This window comes from Onychostoma macrolepis, chromosome 05 (assembly GCF_012432095.1).
Source record: "Onychostoma macrolepis isolate SWU-2019 chromosome 05, ASM1243209v1, whole genome shotgun sequence".
NCBI lineage: Eukaryota > Metazoa > Chordata > Actinopteri > Cypriniformes > Cyprinidae > Onychostoma > Onychostoma macrolepis.
In genome coordinates, this window is record NC_081159.1 from 44,493,565 (window position 1) to 44,507,679 (window position 14,115).

At 35.7% G+C, this 14,115-nt stretch overlaps 1 protein-coding gene across 15 annotated transcripts in view; it reads left to right on the forward strand.

Annotated features, from left to right (window-relative positions):
• golga2 (golgin A2) overlaps positions 1-10,982 on the forward strand; it is a 28,665-nt gene extending 17,683 nt beyond the window's left edge. For 14 of the 15 annotated variants that reach the window (XM_058775537.1, XM_058775538.1, XM_058775545.1 and 11 more), the window contains 7 exons: positions 2,354-2,453; positions 2,535-2,623; positions 4,934-5,102; positions 5,657-5,824; positions 6,696-6,802; positions 6,884-7,037; positions 9,125-10,982. In XM_058775537.1, coding sequence (XP_058631520.1) covers positions 2,354-2,453; positions 2,535-2,623; positions 4,934-5,102; positions 5,657-5,824; positions 6,696-6,802; positions 6,884-7,037; positions 9,125-9,402 — 1,065 coding nt within the window. In that variant the 3' untranslated portion in view covers positions 9,403-10,982. The remainder of the gene's footprint in view (positions 1-2,353; positions 2,454-2,534; positions 2,624-4,933; positions 5,103-5,656; positions 5,825-6,695; positions 6,803-6,883; positions 7,038-9,124) is intronic. The other variant, XM_058775539.1, reaches the window with a different exon arrangement.
• The last annotated feature ends 3,133 nt before the right edge of the window (positions 10,983-14,115 follow it).

Genomic DNA, 14,115 nt, shown 5'->3' on the forward strand with positions numbered 1-14,115 from the left:
TTTTTTTATGCATATCAATTTTATATATTGGAAACTTTTTTTTTTTTCAGCTGAGCTCGCTCGATCTTTTCTCTGATGTCAAGTTGACACACACCTGATTGTGAATTTTAATTAAAGACTATATAGTAGAGATGCACCGATTGCAATTTTCTTGGCCGATTCCGATTTCTGATTTTTCTTTTTTTTTTTACGTGGATCTGCCGATTCCGATTTTCTTTCTGAGAACTATAATTGACAGCATATACAAACAAAAATCTATACTTTTTTTTTTTTCAATGCTAAAAAAATTATTTACATAATAAAAATGTATTAAACATTACAATTCCTCCAATGTGGACTAAAATTTCAAATGCATAAATAATGACATATAATTAAAAAAAAAAAAAGACACCTGACGAAACAAATTGACACATTTCTGGACCTTTTATAAGGAAAAGCGAACAAAACTACATAAGTGTTATAATAGATCAATGAAATGTGCACTCACTGCACTGTTTTTAATTCATTTGTATTTATTTTTACATGATTCCCAATTATTTATATTCACGATTTCTAGTATTTGTACAGGCTTTACATTTTTATTTCAATGTTGTAATTAGCAATTCATTTAATTTTATCTTTTGAAGCAAATTTGTTATGTGACAGCATTAATTAAAATTGATCAGATCAAGTTATCTGCATCTCTGCGCTCCATCGAGCCACTAATAGCTGTCACCGCTCAAATTAATGCACGGCTCAGATTAACTGTACAGCATGTGTGTAAGACTCCAATACAATTATAAAGTAATTTTTTCATCACTAATAAATCTTTCGATGAGTAAAACTGGCTGTGTCTGTAGTATTATAGACTACACAACATTATTATATTATTTTCAAATAAATGTTTTAATTATTGTCCCTGGACCAGTAGGGTACTCTTGTAATAAAGTAGCGGTCGCTGGGACAGATTTTAAGTATCAATTCTGCTTAAAAAGATGCAATCTAATCCTGTTTACATGAAATAAGCTGCTCCCGAGCAGGTTTAGGTTTACGGACCTGTTGCTGTGACAGCAAGTCCAGGATAAGCTTCGAAGAACCAAATGATCCAAGATCAAGTTAAATAGTCAACAATCAAATCCAGCTAACTGAGTTAGCGACGTATGAGGAACGGACCCCTGGATCTCTACTATAGAGTCTGTTATGTTGTTTTTATTCTCGATCAGCTCATGATCCTGTGATTTCAGCATCTCCGAGTTCACAGTTAATGCATGTGAGGTCAATGTGCAGTTGGGAACACACTGTGCACCAGTTACGCCTTTTCACATTTGCAAAATAAAAGCTCAGGGGTTTAACTTTTGCAAGTGAAGAAGTCATTATTAAATCCAGCTACAAAAGTCAAAATAATTAATTATCGACTATTGTAAAGTAAAATCGTTTTATTAAAAACTTGCATGTCATGTTAACCGACATCAGAGAACCGTGAACGTGTTTCATTAAATAATATTATGATGAAATATTCACTTAAAATCTCAAGCGGGAGATTTTGTGTTCTTTGCTGAATCTGTATTTTAGTATAAATTCAATTCACATTTATTTGTATAATGATTTTCATGATGCAAATCCTTTCAAATCATTGAGATATAATTTCATTAATATATTGAATCAAGGGTTTAACTCTTGCAAATGAAGATTAAATCAATACTCATTAATTATTAAATCCTGCTACAAAAGTAAAAATAACGAACAATTATTTACTATTGTGAAATAATTTAATAATTATTAGTCTAAAATATAGTAAATAATTTAATAAAGTAAAATAATGTACTTTTTATTGTACAGTGCAATTATATTTCAACAGTAATATATTTCTGCTTTAAAAATATTATTATTAGTAGTAGTATTATTACTTTTACTACATAATCCTCTCTCAGCTTTCAGACAGGAGTGCTATGATCAAAAGTAAATTAGCTTAGACACTCTTCAAATTTTATGCTCTTAATGTTGTGGTAAATGGTATCAAATATCAATCATTTTCAAAGTCTTGGATTGAAGTTAGATTTCCAGTTTTGTGCCAACACTTAAAGAAACGCATGTAAATTAGCTCTGTTGTGATTGGATGACATTTCTTGTTTATTGCACTACTATTGTATAAAATCAGTGTCACATTGCAATCGTGTTGATATTCAGGTTAAACATCTTGGTCGTGCAATGCTGTGTACCTAAATCGTATATTATAATTTCTTCTACTGCACTGTGCATCTATAACCTTCTATGAGTGCTGTTGCGCTCGTTTGTTTTGAGTCTCTCTCACACGCTCACTCAAGCCTCATCTGGCACGACATACATATGTGAAATGCATTACTGCCTCCTGCAGGAGAAACTGATGCAGCTGGCCAGAGATAACGAGGAGCTGAAGACGGAGGTGCAGGAGCTGCTGAACAGCTCGGCTCTGAACACCTCTCACAGAGACGACGGTGAGTCCCGCTTCACACCGACACCTTCTGCTTCACCACAATAACTGTACTGACCATTACTGTCCCTACTGATGTTAAAAGGTGATGGCTTGGAAAGTAATTCTCTCCTGGAGAGCTTCCAGAAGTCACACATCGTTATCCCAGAAGACTTTGAGAGCAGAGAAGAGATGGTGAGTTGATTTAAAAATATGCAAAATATGCAGCATCTGAATAGACTCGTGTGGATCTGGAGATTTAGTCATAATTGACCTTATGCACGGTTACTTCCTGGTTGTAGATGAGCCAGCTCAGTCGTTTCCGGTCAAGTGTACTGTGCCGTTAGAGGAGCGTCCTTTAATCGGTTTCTCTACATAATCCATTCACAATTAGGAGAAAAGTTTTGTTTGTCTAAGATGACCAAACGTCCACGTATACTGTTTCAGGAATGACAAAACGCGAGTGTTAAACTTACACGAGGGAATCCGTGAAATCACGCCGCGAGTCATTGCTATGATTGACAGCGGCAACGGAATGAATCGCCTGACGAGCCGATGTCAAAATAAAGCTGTGCATTAAGTGATTCAGAGTAACAAAACTACAGGTCTGTGTTGGATAAAACTTAAACGATGTAGCCTAGTTATTTAAATTAAATCTAAACATTGCAAAATATTCAATGCATTATTTATTTGTTATACCAACTTATTTAATTTGTATTTGACTATATAGGTATTTAAATAATTCAGCATTATAGGCTGTGACTTCCTGCACTTGCTATACTTTATACTTCAGTGCGACAAAGTACTAAATGTGTTATAATATTTATTTTATAATAAATCAAAAGACCTGAAAAACTAAGTTGAAATGGCAGCTGCAGCCGATGAGTGATCCTCTGCTGCCATCTTCTGGCTATAACGGTAATCTTAAAAAGTCTATTTCCCAGAGACACGTTTTTAGCATATTTCTTCATGTCGGCTTCATGAATGAAAACTGAACCTTTAATAATGTGAATTTTACCATACAGAGTTGAGAAATAATAAATGCCTTAAGATTTTAAAAATGTGTTCATGGCTTTGAAGGCAAGATATTGATTATCAAGAATACCATTAAGACTTCGTTTAAGAGATTAGCCTAACTGCCTAAACACTAGGGGTGGGCGATATGACCAAAATCTTATATCACGATATGACTAATTTTATATCACGATAACGATATATATCACGATATAGTATTTTTTATTTTATTTTTTAAAGGTTTTTATGATATTAAAATCTTTGATACCATAGAATTTTCATAATCCTTCTCACCAATGTCAATATCAAACTAATACAAGCCTAAAAATAGAAGAAAAAAAACCTCAAGCTCACTGAAAATAAATAAACAGTCAGTGATGAAATAAGTATAAGAAACGAATTGCAAGCAATAGGACAAAAAACTACAATAAATGAGAAATGCTACATACATTGTGTAAATTAATTAGTCTTCACTGTGTTAATTATATCTATCTATCTATCTATGATTATCTATCTCTGTATTATGTATCGATTCTATACAAATACAAATACTCCGTGCATATGGTCAGTTAGGGCTGCGAATCTTCAGGCACTTCACGATCCGATTCCAAAACGATTCTTGATTACATTTTTTCCTCAATTAATTCTTCTGCTGTGCAAATACATCTTTACAACTTTACATTTGAACCAAAATTGCTATGCTTTTTGTTTATAGCTGGAATCTCTGTACTGTCATCTTAAAAACAGGGCTGTGATTCTTCACTGGTTTCATGATTCAATTCAATTACGATTATCAGCTCAATATCACGATGCGTCACATTCAGTTTTCAATATTACTGCACATGGCTACATTTTCATATAAATTTTATATCAAATTATTTTGTGCAAAATGTATTTTATTTACTTTTTAAAGCAATTAATTATTTAAAATAAGTGTTCTTCAAGTATCCGAAAGTATCAGCATTATTGCCATTTGATTATTATTGATGAGATCATAGACAGCGGCAGCTTTAACAGGCTGCGTTCACACTAATGCACAGATCTATTTCCATATATCAGATGTTTTGTCCTGCTCTGAAATCATACCTGACTGTGTGCACATCACTTTCATATAAAATGCAAGTGCATTTAACCGCAGTCGCAACTGAGCTTCAGGACAAACAAACACAAAGTGCACGTGAAAGTCTGTCAGTGCAGCTAATAGTGCTGCATTCCTAACGGCAGAAATGAAAGCAGATCTAAAGTAAAGCACGGCGAGTGGACGCACAACAACACACACATTCTGTGCAGTGAAGCCCGCCGCGTCTAGCGCACGCACGTGCCATATGCAGGAAAAACACCAAGCTCAGAAATATTCAGAATCGTTGAAGAGAGAATTGCGATGCATCGGAGAATCGAGTTTTTCATGATGGACTTTTTTGTTCTCCGCCTCGCATGTTTTCCTTGTTAAGTTTCACTCGGAAGTGAATTTTTCTTTTCCTCTGCTTGTAGGAGGAGTTTATTCACTCTGCTCTGACGCGTCTGGAGGAAGAGCGAGACGAGATGAGCCGCCGGTTCGAGGAGGAGAGGAGACTTCATCACGCCGTCCGACAGCAGATGACGGCCATGAGCCACGAGCATCATCATCACCACCATCCTCATCCTCATCCTCACAGCACAGGTCACACAGACTTATACACTCTTCTTAACTGTCCATTTATATAGAGCCCCACACCAAATGCATTTAGTGCAGTTTTATTTATTTTTTTATTTATTTTAGAAATTTTATCTAATATTTGTTTTACTTTATTAGAGTTTTATTTCTATAAAGGAAAATGTTTTAATAATTTCAGTTTTTGTTAATGATAATAACCCTGCACCACACGTGACATAATAGAGAAAAAAAACATATTGTGGCCATGAATTAAGTGTTTATTCTCACAACTTCTTGATTCGTGGCTTTGTTGTTCTAATTTGTTCTCTTGTTTTAATTTTGTTAATTTTTAAAAATTAATTATTAATTTGCTATCAAGTTAATATGTAATGGAAATGTTTATTATTATTATTATTATTATTTTTATTAAATTCTGCATGTCATGTGCAGGGCTCTGAAGTGTGAAAGTGGCTTTTATTATGATTATGTATTTTCCTTCAACAAATGCAAGTCTAGTTATTCTCAGAGACGTCTTCTGGTCAGAGCAGCATGTGTCTATATAACTGATTGTGTGTGTGTAGAAGGCTCTGACGGGGTCCCGGCGGAGGTGCACGAGGCTCTGCGGGTGGCCATGGAGAAGCTCCAGGAGCGTTTCACGGCGCTCATGCAGGAGAAGGTGGATCTGAAGGAGCGCGTGGAGGAGCTGGAGCACCGCTGCATTCAGCTCTCAGGAGAAACAGACACCATCGGTGAGACTCTCTTTTACATGTGTACTGTTTTCTGGTTATTCTATTTTTATTTAATTAAATCTATTTTAATACAAAATAAGAAGAATTAAAACAATTAATAGCAATATTGTTTAGAAATATTAATTAAACAGTCAATACTATATAGAATACAATCTAGATGTTTCTACTTGTGCTCAGTTTTAAACTTTCTATTTAATTAATAATATTAATGTAATAATAAATAAAACGAATAATATGATTTTTATGTATTAATTTAAATGTTTTAAAAGGAAAAATCAATACTCTTTTAGCCAATATAAAGTTCTCTACATCTGCTCAGTTTTAAACCTTTTCTGTTTAATTAATAATATGCCCATATTCAGTAATACATCAGATATATTGCAGTAATGAGCATGCATGAGTATTATCGCTTCAAAATGCCATAAATATTTCTAGATATCTTATGAATTCATTTTTTTTGAATGCACATCAGCTTCTTTTCCAACTCCAAATACTTATGTAAAGACTTTATTTATTTTTCACTTTACACTTGTTTATACTTTTTTATACATTTTAATATGAACTAAATCATGCCAGCAGGTTTCACCTACATTTATACTAACTCTCATACGAGATTGGTAGGGTTAGGGTTAGAATAAGTTGACATGTACTTGTAAAGTTACCTTTAGTCAGTAGATTATCTGTTGGGAGACTATCACTATAAAGAGGAAGCAGATATTAATCAGTCCACTAATACTCTGCTGAGAGTTTGTTGACACTTAAGTGCGAAGTTACTTATTGTCAACAGAATGTTTTAAAGGGACCATCAAAATAAATAAAGTGTTACCGTTAATTGTTTACAGATGTGTTTGATGTTGTGTTGTGTGTTTAGGTGAATACATCGCGCTGTATCAGAACCAGAGAGCCATCATGAAGCAAAGACACTATGAGAAGGAGCAGTACATCAACATGCTGGCCAAAGACAAGGAGGAGATGAAGGTACGAGGAGCAGCTGTATGATGGAGTGACGTCTAGACGTCTGTGGCATGATGTTGACCTGTGTGTGTGTGTGTGTGTCAGGCGAAGCTAGCGGAGCTGCAGGATCTGGTCATGCGTCTGGTGGGCGAGCGTAACGAGTGGTACAGCAGATACATGAGCGCCGTTGGTAACCCTGACCTCCTGTCCTCCGGAGGAGAACAGCTCCATCCCGCTGACGGACACACGGACAGCCCAGGTGCTACAGCACAGTCACACTCATACAAACTCAGACTGATTCAGTTCGCTCGGATGAGTCGATTCAGTGAACAGTTCAACTACGGGCGGCTACACTTTCAGAAGTGTTCGTTTCAGTCCTGGAAAAGTTGTAAACCATTTTTAGAGTCAATATCAAGTACTATTAATAGTAATAATCATTAATATATCATTCAAATTATTAAAAATTAAATATATAAGGACTAAAAGGAAAATTTCTATTGCCAATTTAAATATTTCTAGTTATGCTCAGTTTAAAACTATTTAAATTTAATTAATAATAGTCATATTAATAATTATTAATACTGTGCAAAACGATATATATTTATTAAAATATAAAAGGAAAATTTCTACAGTCAATATAAATTTTTAGGTATGCTTATTTTAAACTATTTCTATTAAATTAATGATATTAATAATAATTACGGTAATACTATTAATAGCAAGATTATCATATTACTTAAAAATAAACAAAGAAAAGTCTAATATTCTATAGTCAATATGCATTTTTCTTCTCATGCTCAGTTTTAAACTATTAGTAATTAATAATAATAGGAATAATATTTTAATATATTAATTTAAAATATAAATGTAAAAGTCCAATACACTATAGCCGATATATATTTTTCTACTTAAGCTCAGTTTTAAACTATTTATATTTATTAATGATAATATTAATAATCATTTATATCATTAATATCAATATTATTTTAATATATTAATTTAAAATATAAAAGGAAAAGGAAAAGTCAATACACTATGCACACTTATGCTCAGTTTAAAACTATTTCTTTAGCTAGAAATACCTGTGAGTGTGATGTGGGGAAAAAAGAATCCTTTTTAGAATCCTTTTCCAATCTAACTGGGAAAAAATCATGGAAATTCATTAGTCAGAAAGCGTGGGACTCTTGAACTATTTGATTAATCACTTAAAAATGTGATTTTTAAATTTTCTGTCTCCTGTTTTTGTAAAAGGCCTATATTATTATTTTTTTGTCTGGGTATTATTTGTGTTTTGGTTACATAATGAACTGTACCTGGCATTTAATTCAGCTTTAACTCTTATAGCTCTAAATAACTCAAGAATGTTGTCATTGGAGCTCTGATGGAATCTACAGACAGTTTTTGCATCATCGGATTAGACAAAATATCATTTACTCTAATATTAAAATATTATGACCAGCTGATCGTAAGGATGGGCGATATCTTATTATTTGCAAGATACCGGTCTTCTCGTGATATAACGATAAAGTCTAGTTGTTGACACATTTCTGCGTGCGACAGATGTAAAATTGAGGAGTTTATCACTAAATGAGGAGCTCGAGCTCCTTTTACAATCTGGAACTGGTTTGGTCAGAGCTGTACAGTGCGACAAAAAATCGGTCTGAGCCTTGAATAAATGTGCTACAGCAGCACGTGTGCGATACAGTTGAGCCTGTTCACAAACCTGTTGTCCAACAAAGATGTCATTTATTGACATGCTTTTCTCCAAATTAACTTCATAACGTAGTTGAGTGTTTGAAATACTTCTTTTTGTGACCAGATGTGGTTTCATATTACAGAATGATAATGTTATATACAGTGATGTCGATTAGCATTGCATTATAAATATACATTCCTTATAAAAAAAAAATACCTAAGATTACTTGAAGAACACAGATAAACCATATATTTTGTGCAGTCGTCTTCAAGTTTCATCAGTTAAAATTTCTCAATCTCCGTTGAGCGTTTTATTCAGCGATAACTGGATACCTGGATGTCCGTATTAGGGATTTCCTGGAGTGTCGTCAGTGCTATTACTTCTGCGATGCATGTGTGTAGTTCTGCGCAAGAGCGCCCTCCGGCTTCCAGTATGAATTAAACAGTCATAACTCATAATGCTCACAACACCTTATTTCGGGGTAAAAATAGGAAAGAGAATACTTTTCTCTAAAGAAACAGGATTCCTTGAATTATCATCATTGATATCATTATCACAATAAATACCAGAAATATGGTGATATATTTTTAAGCCCATATCGCCCGTCACAAGCTGATTGTATGTTCTGTGTTGTTTTCCTCTTCACTCAGCCGTTCTGGACCTGAGCACAGCAGTGGAGGCGTCTACAGCGCCTCAGTCCAGCACTGACCCACCGAGTCCATCCCAGAGTCCCGAGAGGCCTGGGTCCGCACCGGACGGCCCGTCCCTGAGGCCCAAAGAGGACGGCACGGCCCGCCAAATCATGCAGCTCCTGCAGGAGATCCAGAATCCTCAGTCCAGACCCGCGCCCTTCCTGGGAGAAAACCCCTGCATCCCGTTCTTCTACCGGCCAGACGAGCACGACGAGGTCAAGATCCTGGTGGTCTGAAAGCGTCCGGCGGGCCCAAACTGAACCTTTCCTGCTTGGCTTCTGGCGGGAGAGCGTCTGACGAAACGGACTCACGTATTAAATGAGTGTTCCCTCTCTGTTCCTCTGGTTTCTACAGCGAATAAGAGAAATTTGATGACTTCTGAAGCTCTTCGGCTCCGTTTGGTTTGCGTGTAAACCATTTAAACCATAAGAATATCAGTTTTTGCTGCTCTGTGTCTTTTCCGTCACCCATTTGTCCTCTTTCACGTTATCAAATAAGTGCAATAGACAGCTGACAGATCTCAGTATGATTCATTGATTCAGATCGTGAACTCCTTACGTAACGAACTCGCACACTAACTAGGGTACAGTAATATTGATATGATAAAGCAGGTCTGGACTGAGACGGTGAAGTGTTTTCTGAGAGAATCAGATTATGAAGTGTTTGCTCGTTTGCAAAGCATGTAGGGCAGAGTATTGAGAAGGAACTAAACATTTACAAATGAATCGTTCGATCTGAATGTGCTTTATGCATCACATTGTAGGTTAGAATCGAGCCGAGAGTGTTCAGCGGACACAAGAAGCTTAAAACCGGATTGTTTTTGCTTTTCCAATTGGGATTTATTGAAAGATGTGATTATACTTTTATCCCTGCAAACACACGAGCACCTTGTGTTTTTCCCAGAGCGCGTGACGTCGAAGCTTTCGAGATGTTTGCGATTGTTTGCGGCTAACTCTATGACGCTAGCGTCCGTCAGCCGAGAGTTTGGAGTGGCGTCTGTATGTGGAGTGAATGATAGAGCGTTTATGAGAGCTGTACATATATTAGAGAAAACGATTTGTAATAATTCCTCTTACGCGAGCAAAGCTTGAACGGTGAGTTCATTCATAAACATCCATCGCTCTCATCAGATTTGGCAACACTTTCCGTGAAGATAAAGCTCCTCATGTCTTGTAATGGTATGTTTTTGTAAGTAATTGCTTTAGAAGAGCATACATATTAATCTGCAGGTACTTACAAAAACATTCAAGCAGTTCTGAAGCAGAATGCATTGTGCGTTGCTCTCCGATGCATTATATAGACACGCAGGCTTCATGGGAAGTGTTGCTGTATCTGTATTCAGCTGAAGAACTGAACTCATGCATGCGGTTATAACTGGAAGACGCGTGGAGGCACGTTTATTAGTGGCATCTGTGAGCGCCGAGCTCTGCATCTTTTCTATCTGCGCTCTCCATGTATGAATATATTTTCCAGTGATTCTTTTGGGCGTGGGCTTTAATCAGACGTCGATTGTTTTGCAGAAGCTGCACCGCGAGCTTGTTCATGTAACAGATGTGTAAATAGTGTAACTGTGTATCATACTGTATATTGACTGGGGGAAGCCTGCTGAAGACTCGAGTGAGAAGAGAGGACGGGATGTTTGTGTGCTTTCATACTACGGCTGAACTAAAGGAGAATTCTATTTATTTGGGATAATTACACACTAATCTGTTTTAATCTAGACTGATGGAACACAATGAAGGAATAATGAGTAGTTTGAGCAGAAATGCTTCTGTGATGATTTTCCTCCTAAATAAACCTGATTGAGCAAAATGAAGCCCGTCTGAAGTTCATGATTTGGGAATCGAATATGATTTCATTCTCTGTTGGGGTTGACGTGCAGCGCATGGTTTCCAGTGTTTGTTGTCTTTAATGATAATGTTCTGCTGAAACTCTTCTTTTAATGACCTCGCGGAGAGACTACACTGAATGTTTCTAACAGCGTCGTAATTATGACATAAAAGTTGAAATTGATATATAGTACAAATTGACATTTTTTGCCTTTTGTCATAATTGCCTTTTATAATTGTTAATTGTGTAATCTCATAATTGTGATTTGGAATCATAATTTTTTATCTCTTAATTATGACTTGATCTCACAATCAAACATGCGTAATGTTTATCTCAATTATAGCTTAGTATCTCATAATTATAGCAGTCATAATTTATACTTTGTATGTCATAATTACGCCTTTTTGACTTTATCAGTTGATTTGTTAAATGAGATTTTATTCACATTTCAATTTTGACTATCTCACATTAAAAAAAATCAATCTCAATTATAACTTGGTATGTAAATTTTAGATCTATAATTCTATAGATCTATAATTTATCTATAATCTCAGAATTGTGACTTGGTATCTCATAATTATTATTTTGTCATAATTTAGTTTATGTACACAAAGTCATTATGACAAATCAAAATAATGACCACTGTTTTGCCTTTTTATGTTATAATTTTGACTTTCCATCTCATAGTTATGACTTGGTATGTCATAATTTTGATCTTTTATTTCATAATTATGACTCGATTTAAATAGTCATGAAAAAAGACATGCCAAATCATAGTTATGAGATAAAAAAGGCATGATTGTGATATGAAATCTATGATGTTTAAAGCCAAAATTGACACACCGAGTCATATTTATGAGATGTAAGTATAATTTTGATGCACCTCATAATTATGATTAACAATTTAGATTTTTTATTTGATTCCATAATTGTGGTTTACCAAAAATGATGATTATTATTTTTTCTTTTGTGGCAGCAATGACCTTCCATAGAAATACATCAGCACAGAAAACTACACTCAGCATTTGATTTCATATTTGACTTGTGTGCTAAAATATCTTTTAAGTTCTCTGAAGACAAGAAAAACGACGTTTTGGTACACTGAACTTTTAATGATGACCAACTCATCCAAGCAGAGACAGCAGGACACGTTACACACATCCACTCCTTCATTCACGCGTTACACACTCAGTATTGAAACACCTTTCTGTCCAAACACAGAAAGAGGCCCGGTTTATTCCTCCACACACTCCATTTCATAAGCTTAATTTAAATAAACCACTTACCCATAATAATTTAATATTCAATAATCATACATGTGGACTAGTCTCTAAACAGTGGAAGCACAATTTGCATAAATGCACCACAAAGATACGCAACACACTTAAGATACAGCATGTCCATAACAAACTCTTAAATAACGGTAAATCTTTTCCGGTTAGTGGGTTTTACTAAGACTCCGAGTGGATTCTGGGAAGGTTTGTTGTGGATGTTGAAGACGGAAACATACTATTGATACACGGTACAGTTGAAACTGTCTGGTCATGCCACAACGTCAACTATCAGCAACAGGGGCTTTATTATCTTTATAATTATTACAACAAACGACAGAATTACAGTCCACCGCTGTGGAGGGTTGTGTTCATATTTTCTCATTTTCAACAAAACAAAAACAACACCTGAACAAACTGGAATGATTTCTATGCATAGACCAGCAGTGATATTTAACAATTCTTTTTTGCTATTGATTTTCATAATGAATCTTAAATCACAGACAGGTAAATCATAAGTGCATAATTTTAATGCACGGGGACAGTTTGTCCACACACACACACATGAAAAATGTCCATTGGTGGCGTTTAAAGGTGCTTTAAACTATTTTTAACATTTTTATCCAATAAGAAACGATCTCTCTGTCATTCAGTTTGGGGCTTGATCCATGTGCTTAAACTAAAAATGGCTTACAGCACCTTTAATCATATGTGGCTATGTTCAGAATATCATACTGCTGTTGCTGTTTCTGCAGTATATAGTATGTACACTATGCACAGTGTGCAAATGATCTGTATGAATACCCAAAATGCTGACTACATTTGCAAAAATGTGCAAATTTAGACTTAAAAATGCAAAAATAACTCATTTTCTTGATGAATTAAACATGCAATGAGTCGACAACGTAGCATACTACTGTTTAGCATTGAATAGTGCACTTCGGCATGCTATTTGTTAAAAACAGTAAGCAGTATAGAGTATATACTGTACAGCAAGTATTCAATTCCAAACACAGCCTGTGTGTGACAAAGCATCCCGACACGATCATTCGTCTTCAGCATTAGTCTCTATACTCGTTTATTACATCAGCTGTAAACACACGAGCGTCTCACTGAAGTCCAGAACGTCTGTTCACCCTAAAACTGCACTACTGTGTTTTAAATGACATGAACGTGCGGTCAGCATAGCTCCGACTGACCGGTGAAGATATTGCACTCTCTAATTCAGTCCAGCCCCACCAAAGGTTCAGATTCACTAATGAATGAATGAATGATTGATCTGTGAGCATTATCACTGAGGGTGAACACACGTCCTCGTACCTCGGAGCGTTTGCACTGCAACAAAATCCTATTTTAGTGCTTTTTTCAGGTTTTCCAGTAGATAAACATCCTTTAAACTCGAAAAAAGAGACACAAATTTTTTTTTTGCACTGTGGGGAATAAATGGCTTTGGAAGATAAAAGAAAAAAGGGTCCCGTTGATTTTCACAGCACTGTTTGTCCATACTATGGAAGTCAAAGGGACCCAAAACCGTTCGGTTCTTCAGAATATTTTCTTTTGTGAAAGTCATGCAGGTTGGAAACGACATGAGGCTGAATTTTGATTTTTGGGTGAACGATCCCTTTAACGGGTCGCAGTGTGAGGAGTTTCTGGAAGGTTGGATGGTTGTGAGACTGGATCTCCACAATGAGCTTGAAGGAGGTTTAACCAGAGAGAGAGGATGCAGGAAACATCTGGAAGGTTCCTCCGTGGTCCTTTGCTTGTGTTCGTGTTGTGCTGGTGGGTTTGGGTTGTTTTACTCGACGTGGGGAAAAACAGAAGAAGAAAGCGATGCTAAGGGTCGCGTGG